Here is a 15,736-nt window from a genome sequence, read left to right as displayed (position 1 = left end):
CTCTAAACGCTAAACTAGGAATAAAACTAATTAAAGACATTATACAACACCTTAAATCTTAGATTTGTCATCTAGGCCTACACTATCTTGTTTATTGTTCTTGTAAATTTCAATTTTCTTTCTTTTAATAAAGGGGCTAAGCCTAAGTGTCCAACTACCCAAAACCAATTTGAGCCAAGAGAGTTCATCTTTGAAAATAGGAATATCTACTCTCTTCCCAGCTCCCACAATACTCCCATTCTCAGTCTCCCACAATCCCTCAAATCCTCAAAAAGTGATACACCCAATAAGTTAGGAGCCTAAAATTTTGTTCCTCAACACTACCATAAAGATATGGTTATTTCTACTACTTTTCCATCCTCTTCGCTTTCTATCTCTTCACCATTACAATCTTCACCTTCAGTTCTCTTCTTCAAACCATGGAAAAGTTGTTTAATGGCGAATTCTAGGAAACCCCATCTTGGAATTTCTGTTAATTGTGCTTCCTCTGATGTGGGTTCTTCCTCTTCTGATTTTACTACTCTAAGGTATTTCTCTTTTTTTATATATATATATATATATATTTAATACCGCCTATTAATTTCTGCTTGCTAAACTAGTAGCTGTAGTGTGTAGAAGATTGAACTTTTATTCATATTTTTGCTTTAAGTATTTCTTTCATTGATGTTTTGTGAAGGGGTTTTAATGGGGTTTTAGAATTTTGGACTAGTCTTTGAATAAGGCAATGTGATATGGCATTGAATTATGAAGGTTTTATACTTGTGTGAACCCAGACAAGACGAAGAATAGTAACCAACATACAAACCCAAATAAAATTCACTATTAAAACCAATTGGCAGTAGTAGGAGTTAATGCTCAAGTTTATAAAGTAGCATAAACTTTTCTCTTTCTCGAGATAACCACATTTGGGCAATAATAAGCACTTTGATGTAATTGAAGTAGTAGTACTTATTAGTAGACTTATGCCATCTGATGAAGTTTTGATTTTGATAAATTATCTCATAATGTTGAGGTAATTACAATGAACGCATTCCAAGATGCCAATAGATAAGATTTTAAGGGGTGTTTGGCTATTGGCATTTGCCTGGTTAAGTTGAGGACTTTTTTGACAAGCCAGTAGCATTGACCTGTTTGTTACACGTTAATCTAGCTATAAGCGAATTGTTAAATGCAGATGTTTGATAAATTAAGTTGTTGGCGGTTGGCCGTTTATAAAAAAAAATGGTCAACTAGCCAAAAGCTATTTTGTCTTAAAAGCCATTTAACAAATATTTTTTATTTTTTCTATTTGACTAAGTTAAAGTCAAAAGTCAATCAAAAAGTTGGCCAACCAAACAAGGCCATATAAAGTTATTGACCCAATTTTGGATTTGGCTGGTATGGAATTTGGATACCCATGAACGTTTTTCTGCTTTTAATGAAGAAAGGCACTCTTTGGTTCAGTTTAGCATTCCATGGTTGCTTGTTTTATGGAGCTACTAAAAAGTGTGCCAGGTCTCAATTATGGGGAAAATATACTTGATATGAATAAGATTTTCTATTTTGCATTTGTAATTTTGTAATGTTACATTGTCTTAACAAACTTCCTTGGATAAATTTTTCCTTCTTTGAAATTATATCTAGACACTCTCTTTTTGTCTAGGTAGTTATATATGCCTTGCTGACGATAGCCCTCTGATAATCTGATGAGCAATTATGTTAGATGAGCATTTATGGAATCCGTTACATGAGTATCCACTATTGAATGTCACAATTTGGTTCATTTGTATCTTGAGAATGACATAAAAATTGCCCGCACCATTGTATCTTGATCGTATTGTCTTGAAAGACCTACTCATATTACGAATGACATATATGGCTTCTAGTTCGACTTTCACCTGCCAGACACAGCGCAAAATTTTGCTCGCACCATTGTATCTTGATCGAATTGTAAAAGACTTTGAGCTTGTCACTACTAAAATATTGGTTGAGATGACCTTAAAACCATTTGCATATTGTGAAGGTCGTATTGCTACCGTTACGGTGATCGAAACCGCATTTTGGCACTATGGCGCCTCTCATTATTAAGGGAGTTTTAGAAGTGGGTAGCTTGAAGGGTTTGTTGGGTCGGCTATTCTCGAACAGCGCGAACCTTTGTGAGGATTGGAAAGAGCCTAATTTGCAGTTAATGTGGGTGATTCAACTCTAAGTCACCTTTGAAGGTTTTCTTGGATAATACCAAATCCATAAAAAATGTGTATAATGTGTATGCTGCAGTGTCTGTCCATGCTATGCTGCTGTATTTTCTCAAGTAATGTTTTGGAGATTGAACATGCAAGCTTGATCTTATAAGTCAATATGCCAAAATGTGTACCATGTGTACAATGTTGACTATGTTTTGGAAGCGGAGACTACAGACGTTTACTGTAATTAGGGGTTTCAACTCCGTTTGAAGTATCCACATCGTTTATTTTTCTTAACGTAAACTTAGGTGAAGATATTGGGTAAGACAGGGTGGTTTCCGCTAACCTTTTTATTTGAAGGAATTAGGCCTTTTGAAACAAAGTAAACAAACTTAGGTTACTTGTTTGGCACCTAAAAAATGTTTCTTTCTTAATAACTTTATAAGCATTAAGCTTTCGATTTGAAAAGGCATACGTGTGTGATTGAGCTTACATTATATAGTGCTGCTTTACTGTTTGGGTAGTGCTGTCTGTTTTTCTCTTTGAACTTTTGCTTCAAATTTCTCTTATCTTCCAAGTGCGTAATTTTTGTAGTTTATCGTATTCAAAATCTTTTAGTAACTATATCAATGAGTCGGAGTCAGAGTCAGCAACCCAGTATACCACACAAGTCGGGTCCGGGGGGGAGAAGGATAGCGCACTAATTTTACCCGTCCCCCCTCCAAGGAGTATATGAATCATATAATGAATTATCTTTCTGTAGATAATAACCATTCCATACTTTTTTGCTAAATGTATTTTGACAGGCAAGTTCAAATGCCATCGTTTGGATTGTCATCAAATGAAGATGCTCGCAAACCGGCATACAAATGGCAAAGGGTGCTGCTCAAAGTTAGTGGTGAAGCTCTTGCAGGAGATAATACTCAGAACATAGATCCTAAGGTCACAATGGCAATAGCACGAGAGGTTGCATCTGTGACACGGCTTGGCATTGAGGTATTTTGTTTGCTAATCCTTGAGGCATATACTCCTTCACGAATAATAAACTATCCAAGTGATATACTCCCTCCTATTCTCCCAAAGTGTCCCATTTGACTTTTTACCATATTTCAAGCGGTCGAATGGGACCACATGTGAAAGAGAAAAAGTGTAGTATTTAAAAATTTGATAGGGGTAAAGTGGGGTCAGTAATTGTAAAGTTATGAAAAAGTTAAGTTTAATAAGAGTAAATTGATAAAGCAAACATACCCAAAATAGAAATAAGACATTTAGGGTGACTTGACCCATTAAGAAATGGGTCACTTAAGATGAATAGAAGGGAGTATAAGTTTTCAAATTTTTGGCTCGTTTGTTTAGAGCTTGCCATTATAAGAGGTGAGATGAAGGAGTATGTATTATTCTAGTCTAAGATCGATATAGATGCTTTATATTATGCTCTTCTGCTGATAAACAAAAGCAGAAATTATATTTCTTAGGAAGAAGAAAATTACTGAAGATATACTATTTAGGAGTATCCTTTTATCTTCTATTATGAAAATAATTAGACTGTAAAAGCTGAAAATCGTCTCCTTATTTGCGAGGCAATTGCTATTCACATAATCACATAGTTGAATGCTGTAATCATTCTGTTGAGAGATCAAAAGTCTCTTCAAAAGTCTGATATTTGGTGGACGTTACTCAGGTGGCTATAGTTGTTGGTGGAGGAAACATTTTTCGAGGATCATCTTGGGCTGGGAGTAGTGGCCTTGACCGTTCATCTGCTGATTATATTGGGTATGCTGTTTTTTTAAATTTAAGTCATTGATTAACGCTCTTGAGCAACTTACTGCCCCTATGGACTACGGAGTGACAATAGGATTAAGGAAATATAAATGTCATTCATGCACGTTGAATTTCTCCGGTTCTATCATAGTGCAAAAAAAGACCGCATCACCTTATCGAGATTGTATCCTTAAGGTTTATGAGCTTAGCACCGAGACAACCGTGAAAATATCTGAAATGACTACAAAATCCGTTTTGCGACCGTTATTGCTTCTGATTGAAATCGTATTTTTGTACTATGTTGTGGCATTGATCTAATGATGAAAGATTGGAATGCTTGGATAGTTTTGCATCTTGCACCATGTTAGCCTTTTCTTGAGTTTTGACAGCATTACTCTTACTAGGATGCTGGCCACTGTTATGAATGCGATCTTTTTGCAAGCAACAATGGAGAGCATTGGTATCCCAACTCGTGTTCAGACTGCTTTTCGTATGTCCGAAGTTGCTGAGCCCTATATACGTAGAAGGGCTGTCAGACATTTGGAGAAAGGGAGGGTTGTAATATTTGCTGCTGGAACGGGAAATCCATTCTTCACCACGGATACTGCTGCGGCTCTTCGTTGTGCAGAAAGTAAGTCGATCTTTTTGTGGAGTAATACATCAATTTACTTCTAATACTGGGTTTGTGGCATAGTACCCATTGTAGAAAATTGATTTGCCTTACCTAAAACAGTCAGTCTTGTATGAGACCGTCTCATCGTGAGACAGTTTCATACAAACGGCCCATTAGTAAAAAACAATAAAAAAAAGGAAAAATTAACTCCTAGGAGGTGGTTTTTTTGAAAAACAAATAAATGTAAATGCATATTTTTTTTAAATAGTTTGGGCTAGCTAAAAGTAAAGTCGTCTCACGGTGAGATGACCTCAATAGAGAATTAGGGTACCTAAAAGCATAAGCATCCTATAATTTTAAAGTTTTAATCCATATATTTCTTATATTGTTCATGTCTTATACTTGAAACTCTAGCACATGCAAAAGTTACTTTCGATTCTTTCAAACCCTTTTACACAAGGTGACTTTACTCCAGTTCAAAAGCTTAGCGAGGTAATGTAGTCTTCATTAACGCTTTCCTATATATTTTCGATAAGATGATTGTGTAATAGATAATACGCTTCACTTTGTTTGAAACACACTTTCTTAGGCTTGAATTAGTTCCTTGATATTCTACTTGATTTCATTGGTATCTTAAAAAAATTTAGTTGTTCCTTTGTTTTGATTGTTATGGGTAAATTTAAAATGTTTGTAGATAGAGCCGATCATTAGTTCCCAACCATGGGCTGAATGAAACCCGATACATAAATCAGTTATGAAAGATTCGAAAAAGCTTTTATTGTTTCAAGGGTGTGTATGCGTCAATTTCACTTTCATTCACTTCCTTATTATGTAGACGATCCTAGCTGTTACTACGCCAACAATTTATTGGTTATTTCATTGCCCAAAAATCAATTTCTCTCGTTTCTTTAACACATGTGTTTCTCTGTTTTACAGTTAACGCTGAAGTTGTGTTGAAGGCAACAAATGTAGATGGAGTATATGATAAAGATCCTCGACAAAATCCAGATGCCCAGCTGCTCAATACCTTGAGCTATCACGACGTAACATCAAAAGAACTTTCTGTAATGGACATGACTGCCATTACTTTGTGCCAAGAAAATAACATTCCTGGTAACATCTAATCAGAAAATCGAAAATTTCACATCTTATATAACAATTTTTTAAATTCTTAAATCTCATGCCCTTCTTTTGCGTGTTATAGTTGTCGTCTTCAATCTAAACAAAGAAGGTAACATCTCTAGAGCGATTAAAGGAGAGACAGTCGGAACCATTATCGGAGGGCAGCGAATTTCAACTGCAGCAGAGATACCGTAGCTTGCACTTCGCAGGTTTATTTCTATATATCTTCTTTGATATAGCTTTAGCCGGAAATGTATGTAGGACTGCTGCTATTTGATATTAGGGTTGTAAATATGAACAATCTTGAAGTAGTTCCTTGGACCATTCTCGATTTTAGAGGTTTATTAGAGTATACAGAATTTGTTTAGGGTTTTAGCAAAAATGTTCGATATGTTCTTTGTTTATGAAGCATTGGATGTGACTAGACTTCATTTAACTGCATATAAGTCGTGGTCTTAGGCGGTTGCGGAGTTAGAAATGTCCGATTCAAGCTGGGTTTACCGCTCACTGAAACTTTAATGTGTTGTGTTTTTTGCATTTCTATTTTGAGTTACTTTGCTAAGCATGTATGAATTAGAGATCCGTAATCTAAACTTAATACCAAAATTTATCAAGCGTCTGATACGGTTTGACTTCATGTAGCTGCATATTGGATCCTAAATCGTGGTCTTAGAAGTCGCAGAGTTAGGAATGTTATTAATCGGGTTTAAGCTGAAATTACTAATTGGGATTCAGTTCACTAACCTGTGCTGTTATGAACTTCAGAAGATTTCAATAGCATCAAGACAGGGAACATACTGTTTTTGCTGTATTTTATGTACTTCAGATGAGCTAAGCTTGGTGCATGTATGAGTTAAGCTTGGTGCATGTATGATCTAGAGAACCTTAACCTTAACTGGCTCCATGAAAAAAGTAGGAAAAAGGCTATTTTTTATAGCCAATGGGGAAGAGACACATGAATAAAGGAGACACGGATTCTGGATTGGTGTCTGCAATTGTACGCACGGATCAATGGTCATTTTATAAATCTCAAAACAATATAATCGTTGCTATTTTTTATTTTTTGAAATTTATTTTAATTGAGAAAATATAAATTTAAGTAGAAAAAGGCTATTTTTATAGCCAATGGGGAAGAGACATGGAAAAAGGAGCTGCAGATTCTGGGTTGGTGTCTGTAATTGTACGCACAAACCAATGGTGTATCGACGTGTGGCATTTGCTTTGAAATAAAATGAATGACATTTGAGAGATCAGATCATCAAATGACCTATTTCTTTGACATATTCCATGACCAACCTAATTATAAGTCAACATTAATAGGATTTTTGCCTTAATTTGGTCATATGACCTCTACAAACGTCATGAATAATGGTGCTCTAACTCTTCTCGACCTACTAAGTAATAACCATGCATCTTTCCACGCATCTATAGACTTACCAGCTCTAACACGCCACCTAATACCCTTCTGGGGCAATGATCTCAAACCCAAGATACTTCTCCGCACATAGCTAGGTCATTATTTTCTCTCTTTAATATGTATTGTTTTTTTCCAATGAGATTGCTAATGTGTCTCATCAATTACTCTTGTGAGAGACCGTCTTTCAAAACGACGACCTCAAAACAAAAAGCCCACGTTCTTATTTTCACTTTAATTTGTATTGATTGGGCTATTTAACTCATATATCTAATGCGTCTCTTGAAGAGACCGTCTGACAATAATTTGTGAAATACAATTGCTTAACGACTATGCAAATTATTAGGGTTATTACTTAATGAAATAAACATCTCTCAAAAAATTACAATAGCTACAAGCCAGATGACCATCCTGATCTTACTATCATTGTCACTTCCCTTTACATCCAACAAATCCAACAAATCCAAAAGCTCCGATGCTACGCTTTACGTTCATATTTCCCGTTAAGGAAAAAAAGAACTCTCCTAAAAAATGGTAATAATCCTTAATATAAGGATGTTGTGTGAATCAAGTTATCGTAATATGCCGAGGGCAGATTTGCTGCAATCGTGTATAACTCAAAAGCCAGGAAATTTTGGAAACTTGGGGAAGCTATCACCATAATAGCTAGCCGTTCCTACCATAAGAGCAACTGTTGCACCTTGAACGACTACACGAGCTCTCATCAGTTTCTGACCCAGCTTAGAATTTCCTCGCTTAAAACTTATTAAGCCGGCTGTCAGAACTCCAGCAGTCATCAGGGCACCTGAAGAAAAAAACACAGATCAGATTGCCGAGTTTATGTATAATCACGCATGCATTAAATCCTATCATCCACAACGTACAAAATTATTGGTTCATTAATAAAGTAACGTCTTGGGTGAGGAAGACAGACAAGTCGAAGCAAATACATAATGTGATGAGCAAGCAAACAAATCATTATTGAAAATTCATGAATATAAAACCAATTACAGTTCACTCCTTTGAGTTTAGTCAATACGTAATGTACAAAGAGTTATAGAGTAAATTATCGCTGAGGAGAACCCAATGTCTTTCAACTTGTGCCCTTCTAAGATGGACATACGGAGATAGTTTCAATTATAGAGTACAATCTCTATAGCTGATTACATTAGCTGATTTGACCAGCTAATTTTGAACCCACTACTATGAGCAGCTTGTTCAAAAATAGCTTATTCATAACAATAAATTGTTCCAACCAGCTGGCTTACCAAACATTAATTGGTTGGTTTAACCATCCAACCCTCGAATTGTATCAAAATAAGCTAAAATAGCCCAATAAACTACTTTGCTAAACACCCCCAATTCATAGATTCATAATAATCTATTCTATCAATCAGGAAAGTTTGAATCATTGGGACATTTGCTTCAATAGGTTCAATTCACCATGGTAATTAGAATCTTTGGAACCTGCAGGAGGTTGATAGAGGTATGAGTAAATAAATGGGGATATGCGATGCACTGGGAGTTGCAATTGCAATTCTCGCAGTCTAATAGCTTGATTCACATCCGAATATAATGTTCAAACCCATTCGATACTGTAGGTAGATCTCACGTCCTCTCGGTCAGGAACGAATTGGGAGAAGGGGAATAGATCAAACAAAAGTAGAACACATAGTTCAACTCCTAATCCCTTATAACTATTACTCAACTAGCGTCTTTCTATCGTATTAACAGATTCATTTTCAACATTGATAGACTCTTCTTTCAACAAATAAATGATGTAAGAGGGGTCGTATGAGTAAATTAGAAGTGGGAAAATGCAATGCATGTTGCAATTCTGGTGGTCTAGTAGCTTGATTCACATCCGTATAGATTGTTCAAACCCATTTGAGATTGCCGATCAATTTCATGCCCCCCGGGTTAGGAAGTGGCGGAGAGAAGGGGAATAAGTCAAACAGAAAATACTTCGAACTCCTAATTCCTCGGATGAATTTACCAAGCTTCTTTACAGAATATTTATGAATTTATGTCAATGTTCATGTCCAATTTTTTTGAGCAAAACATAGGCATTTCCATGGAATAGCCGAAATAAAACTCAGAAATATTATAATAATTAATAGGCTTCTTGACTATCTATGTCTACTATGTAATGAGTAACATAGGGTAACGAAAATCGAGAACATAACATTAGAATATGCATCCTAGTCATTGCATTCGTTAGAGTACGCAAATGAACTGAATGACAGTGTTTTAAGCACTCGGAGTATATTTGTATAAAATTGTCAGTCGGATCTGATTTCTTTATAGCTAAAACATTGGAACCAGTATTCTTAGTCTTTTTTCACCAAAGAATGTCTATGGCCTTGTCCCTCAAAACTCTTACACATTACAATGCATTGATAATTTTAGCAAAGGATAATGGACATAGCCTCGAGGATCAAGTATGACAAGGCACTAAGTGGTTAAATTATCTTCATCAAGGAGGATCAGAATACTTGCCAATTGAACCAAGCAGGATCGACTAAATACACATTGAGATGATCTACAATTGTTTTAATCCAAAGAGGCAAGGCTAACAAATTGCTAATAATACACTCTAGCAACAACTTATCTGCCTAGAGGTTTTGGGTAAAAGGCTCTTCAGTAACAGTCCTCAATTAGTCAAACAAGAAGAACAAAGTTTTTCAATACTTCTGCATACTTGGTTTAGGGTTAAATAATACACTCTTGCTAACAAAGTTCATGCATCATTCAACTATTTTGCTCACCCGCTCATTGATTAAGTCTTCATACAGTCATCATTCCAAATGCTTGCCCCATTGCACTTCTCCATGTCAATGTTTCTGGGTAAATTTGGGGGCAACATTTAGACAAAGGGGTCAGGGAGTATAGTGGTATACAATATGGTAAATGGTTGCTAATCTATCCTAGTTAACATATGAGAAAAGAGCAAATTTGGAAGATGCTGAAAACCTATATAGAGTTATCATACATTCATCCCAAATATGAGAAACAATTCTATATACGGGGCACTATTCATCAAATCAAGATAAAAAGACCCCATTATTCGTATTCGGGATGTATATATGAATTGTTCATTAATTGATAATAGATTCTTTACCAACATACTTCCTATCTCAACACCTAAGTACTTAATCATATATAACAAGACAAGCACAACATTAAAAATTTTAAGGGTGTATTTGGCATAGGTCATAGCAGTTTAAGTTGTTATTAGTAATTTAATGAGGATAAAACACTACTTTAGGAAAAAAATATCATAGTTTAGTAAAGTTGTAATTCATGTAATGTTTAATAGTGCAAGTAGGTGTTTTCATAATTCTTACAACTTCAAGCTTATTAGAGCTACGATTGTAGGGCTACAATTGTAGCTAACAACTACCTCACAACTACCTTGCACCCAAGCTAACACCCTCGTTCGTAGTTCATACACCTAATGAGGAACTTCTTGGGGGAGCAAACTATAGGCCAAAAGAGAACAATCATAAATTATACACTAAACCTATTTAACAAAGATACACATATAGCAGTAAGTGGGTAAAAAAAAGATTCATCTAATCCCAAGTTAATTGTGAGAATAACAAAAAAATGAAGACATTGATTCAAAGAAAATAATTAATTTAGAACAATAATTTCTAACAAGATCCAAATTCAATTTCAAAGAATCAATCTTTATATACCTATTCAATTTCAAAAAAAGGATTTTAAAACTCCTACTTGCGAAATTTTTCGATACGGCAATTCGTAGCTAGACAACCATTAATGGAGTATTTCACATTTTACACATACGGGTATACAAAGAAAATTAGGGCAAAATCGAATACAAACATGGTTAGGAGCAATCAGCAAAGATGATCAAAATCAAAATGAATAAATTTAGAGATTTAAAGTTGAGAAAATTTACCAATAGGAACGAAAGGGTTCTTAACCCTCTTCTTCTCGGGGAAAAATTCTTCGATGCTTGGTTCTGTGCTCCCCATATCTTCTCTTTTGCAGATTTTGAATAAAGTTTAGAATCAGAATTTCTGGGATTACAATTTACAAGGGGCGGTGAATAACTGAATATATATGATGCGTCATACGTTCGAGGAAGGTTATATTAACACCACAAATTGTGAAAATTTGAAAAGTATAAAACAAATTTTCAAAAAAATGAATAAAATAAAACAACTTTCAATTTTATTCTAAAACTAAGCGTGAAATTTTAAACTCTGAAGTTTGAGACTATTCGCAATTAGTGGTCAAAAAAGACAAAATAGCTGTTTGCAGTTAGTAATTGCGAACAGCTGTATGATCATTTGACCTGTTCGCAGTTAATAACTGCGAACAACCCCTTTACTAATTTTTTTTTTTCTAATTATTGAGTTGTTATTTGTTGTATTTGCATTAGAGACATTAGAATAAGTAATTACAAGTCAATGTATATTTCAGGCGGAATGATTCATCGCCAAAACTCCGAACATTCGTAAGTCAACGCTTGGAGGCTGTAATAAAGTAAATAAACATATATATACAACAAAATATATACAAATGTCTTCGGTGTAAATTGTATCACAAGCCCAAGTCCTCCAAGAGTTGTCCTCCTCATACTCGTCTAGAGGTGGACATAGGGCATAAGATGTAGGAGGAATGATTGTAGGAATGTTGCCTAGAGTCATGTCATTTGCTAGCGCATCCTCATTGACATCCAAATCGTCCTCAGAAAAGATTGTCAATGAGCTCATTACTCTCATTTCCATCATCCTAAGGTCCCATCTTCGCCTAAGTTAACCATTAAATCAATTGGAACTTGATTCGTAGGGGTTGAGAAGAAGTACAAGATGCGGAAGGAACGAAAGGATTAGGAGTTTCCTGAGTTAATATAGGCATAGGGGTAGGAGTATGATTAGAAGCAACTACATTCCCTAATGGTATTTCTTCTACGTATAACTCCAAAGAGGAAATTTGGGTGGACTTTGAATGCTCCCACATAGCATCTATAGCCTTATCATCCTCAACATGAAAGGCAAGCAATTCTCCACTCATGTCATATTTAAAGCTTATATTTACGGTACTTTTAGTGGGGTCCAATCCAATCTTAGAACATATAAAACGTTTAAACTAGTTCAAATCCATGTTCGAGTTGCCTGCAAACAACCTACGTCTTCCCCCAACATAATGAACTTTGCCACTACTTTCTCGAATAGAACCATTTCAAAAACATACTATAGTGACGCAAAATGATGCCATTTTCTACATTAATACAAACAAAATCAACATCATCATCAACTTCATGCCCATACAAGTACATTATAATTATTAAAGTCCATAATGTAACTAAGTTCATACATATATAATACACATAAAATCCAAATAATAAATCAATTAATAAGTTCATAAATGATATTTCTAATACCAACATCAACATCAACATTTCTAATAATATTATCAACATTGAATTCAACTAATTCAATAAGCTCATCAACAACAATACTTCAAAAAACAACATAAAGCTATAAAAACAATTAAAAATTACCTTGAATAGTTATGGATAATTAAGAAGAGTCTTGATTTAAGAACTAGTGATCTACATTTGAAAAAATAAGTAAATTTGATTAAAACCCTAAAAAACTACATAAATACTTAAAAAAGGCAAACAAGTTTACCTTTGAGCAAGCTAGAGTATCTCAGACTAATTTTAAAGTGTCAAATTGAAAGAGGAATGCAAGAATTGATGGATTGAATTTATGGTTTTAGAGGGAGAATGTCGAGTGATAAGGTGGGGTTTTGAGAATTGGGGAAAATGGGAAAATAGGAAGCTGATCTGCGTATTTGTGGAGCATCGTAGTTACTACCTAGGTTGCACTAAAACGGACACGGACACGACACGGGTACGGGAAAACGCCAACTTAAAAATGGCGGACACGGGGACACGAAAATGGTAATATAATAAATATATCAAATTAAATATAATTTTACAATCTTTCATTTGATATTTGTAAATAAACACTTTAAAAACATAAAAATCACATAAAATGCAAATAAGAACCGAAATCACCCTCTTCATTTGTAGCATCACCACTTACATTGCATGAATCGGAGCCACTAGCCCCACTACTAGACATGATTGAACTCTTCAAATTCAAACAACCACAATTAAAGTCAATTAACTACACAGATATAACCAGCAAACCACACAGATTTACAATCCAAGACTACAATTTATTGAATTGAAATCAAAGTCAATTAACTACACAGATATTCATATAACTCCATCACAGCAAGTACAACCTCAACAAAGTCAATTAACGTTTTGAATTGAAATCAAATATAGTGAACCAGCAAACCAGCAAACCACACAGATTTACAATCCAAGACTATAATTTATTGAATTGAAATCAAAGTCAATTAACTACACAGCTAGAAGATGAAATCAAAGGAAAACACCATGGATAGTCCCTGATTTCAGGATCATTTTTACTGGAAATTCCATTTAAAATTTCGATAAGTCGATCTCGAGATGCAAGCCTATACCTCCATCACAGCAAGTTCGCTCATCAAATAATGTTTCCAGTTTTTACCAAAACAAAACATTATTTCACGTAGATTTTTAAACCCAATTTGCTCATCAAACTAGAAAATTCCAGGGTTTTTCAAACAAATAAATGGCTCCATATTACTTAGATTATAAAATCAAAGATGAACACAGTAATCGAATTCAATGGTCGAAAGAGCACATTACAAGAAATTAAGATTAAGAATTTAAGATTCACACTAAGATTAAAGATTATAACAAGATTAATATTAGGATTTAGGATAAAGAGTGAAAATACCTTAAACAAAATCAAAAATTTCGATTTTTAGGGATTCTTTGATTGGATTCGAACAACCCACAGCCCACAGTGAAATTAGTCAGCAGCAGTTGCAGCACCGACTTCGAGTGTTTGTCTGTGATGGAGGAGCAGCCGTCGGAGGCGGTGGCGGGGTGGAGGTGGAGGAAGAGGTGTAGAGTTTTTAGCGTTAGAGGAGTGAGAGGCTGAGACCAAGAGAGGGAATTGCAATTGAGAGGGAAATGGAATTCGAGAAGCCTTCTGCCTGCTGCTGTACTCGGTTTTCAATTTTTTTTTTTTAATAACACACGTGTCCTTGCCGTGTTTCTTACCGTGTCCTTGCCGTGTCCGTCGCGTGTCTTTGCTGTGTCCACGTGTCCGAAAAAATATTAAAATATTGGACACTTCATTTGGCGTGTCGGATACGGATTTTTGCGTGTCCGTGTCTGACACGGGACACGCCTGTTCAGTGCCGTGTCCGTGTTTCCCAGGTTACTACAGGTCAAAACGGTCAAAGGGCCGTTCGCAGTTACTGTTTTGACCTATTCGCAGTTAGTAACTGCAAACAGCCGAAACTACAGGTTTGAGAATTTCACGCTTAGTTTGGAATAAAGTTGAAAGTTGTATTATTTTATTCATGTTTTTGATAAATTGGATTAAACATTTCAAATTTTCACAAATTATTAACAACACTAAGCTGGGCAAAGGGGCAGGACCCAATAAAAGTCTTTTTAGATTTTGTCCGTTCTTTTTTTTTCTCGTTTATTTTTTGCACAGTTTTCAATAAACTTTAATGTTTAAATACACATATTAAAAAATTTTTAAAAATAAATAATAAAAAATATGTATTAAGACGAATCTAAAAAGATTTCACATGAATATATTTTATCTTTTAAATATATATTAAAAATATTAATGGAAATTTATCTCTTCTTAAGATGGAATATTTCAAATGGAAAGAATATTAGGGAATGAAGTACAATACATGAAGTACATACTAGTTGAGTTTTTATTTGATTTGAAATCTGATTTATTATAACTTAAAAATTTTAATTGATGAACCTAAAAATAATTCGATTTAATAATGGAAAAAATTAGGTTTAACACGCCCTAGATCGTTTTGATCAGTTTTTTAAATTGTTGGCCTTTTCATTTCTACTCATCAATTTTTAGTTTAAAATGAGACTTAATAGTCGGTGTATTGATTTTTTTTTTAATTTTAATGTTAATAATTTTAAAAAACATTTGACCCGCCGAGTCTCTCAAACCTCAATCGAATACGACTCAACCTAAAAATATAGTAGACCGTAAGCCTCTTAAATTTTTCCATAAATTTTCTTTTCAAAAGGCAATCACTTTTTGCTGAAAATCATTAATTTAGGTGTTATAATTTTGTTTTTTTGAATTTGGCAAATATAGATTTTAATACTGAAAGGAACCCAAATTTATGTTTTGTCTTGGCCTTGAAAAATTCAAGACTGAAGCTGGATATAAGCCTTCAAACGTGTTGTTATGGAAGCCTAAATGAACATGACATGATGGTTTTGCAGAAAAGTTGAAAAAAAAAAAGCTTCAAAAATTTTAATTCCCAAAATAAGTATTTTCATGTCAAAACTAAGATCAGGTTTGTTTACTGTTATTAACAGCAAACAAAAAAATGATAAAAAATCAGAATTCTTTGTTCGTTGTTACTAATGCCGAGCAAAAGGAGACAATGTCATTACGTTAAAAAAGACAAAAAAAAAATTAAAACATGTTTATTCATTGATAGACCTTAGACTCGGACGCGTAGACAATTATTTTGAGAATAAAATTTCCAAAAACTTAGTTTGGG

At 34.5% G+C, this 15,736-nt stretch overlaps 2 protein-coding genes across 7 annotated transcripts; one reads left to right on the top strand and one right to left on the bottom strand.

The window, feature by feature from the left end:
* Window positions 1–140: 140 nt before the first annotated feature.
* LOC130804622 (uridylate kinase PUMPKIN, chloroplastic) lies at window positions 141–6,175 on the top strand. The gene is made up of 6 exons (XM_057669129.1): window positions 141–527; window positions 2,969–3,158; window positions 3,844–3,935; window positions 4,328–4,554; window positions 5,473–5,649; window positions 5,741–6,175. The coding sequence occupies exons 1-6, from the start codon at window positions 334–336 to the stop codon at window positions 5,851–5,853; spliced, it is 993 nt and encodes a 330-aa protein (XP_057525112.1). The 5' UTR covers window positions 141–333; the 3' UTR covers window positions 5,854–6,175.
* A 1,168-nt stretch (window positions 6,176–7,343) lies between these two features.
* LOC130804623 (RING-H2 finger protein ATL48-like) lies at window positions 7,344–14,170 on the bottom strand. Of its 6 annotated transcripts, none has more exons than XM_057669130.1 (4): window positions 13,906–14,170; window positions 12,609–12,659; window positions 10,998–11,118; window positions 7,344–7,877 (listed from the first exon to the last, which is right to left on the bottom strand). In XM_057669130.1, the coding sequence occupies exons 3-4, from the start codon at window positions 11,071–11,073 to the stop codon at window positions 7,690–7,692; spliced, it is 264 nt and encodes an 87-aa protein (XP_057525113.1). In that variant the 5' UTR covers window positions 11,074–11,118; window positions 12,609–12,659; window positions 13,906–14,170; the 3' UTR covers window positions 7,344–7,689. The 6 variants fall into 6 exon arrangements, with proteins under 6 accessions (XP_057525113.1, XP_057525116.1, XP_057525115.1 ...); XM_057669133.1 differs by having other exon boundaries at window positions 10,998–11,080; window positions 13,906–14,164; XM_057669132.1 differs by having other exon boundaries at window positions 10,998–11,075; window positions 13,906–14,164.
* Window positions 14,171–15,736: the final 1,566 nt, after the last annotated feature.

This window comes from Amaranthus tricolor, chromosome 17 (genome assembly GCF_026212465.1).
Source record: "Amaranthus tricolor cultivar Red isolate AtriRed21 chromosome 17, ASM2621246v1, whole genome shotgun sequence".
In the NCBI taxonomy this organism is placed as follows: domain Eukaryota; kingdom Viridiplantae; phylum Streptophyta; class Magnoliopsida; order Caryophyllales; family Amaranthaceae; genus Amaranthus; species Amaranthus tricolor.
This window is presented reverse-complemented; position numbering and strand designations above follow the sequence as displayed.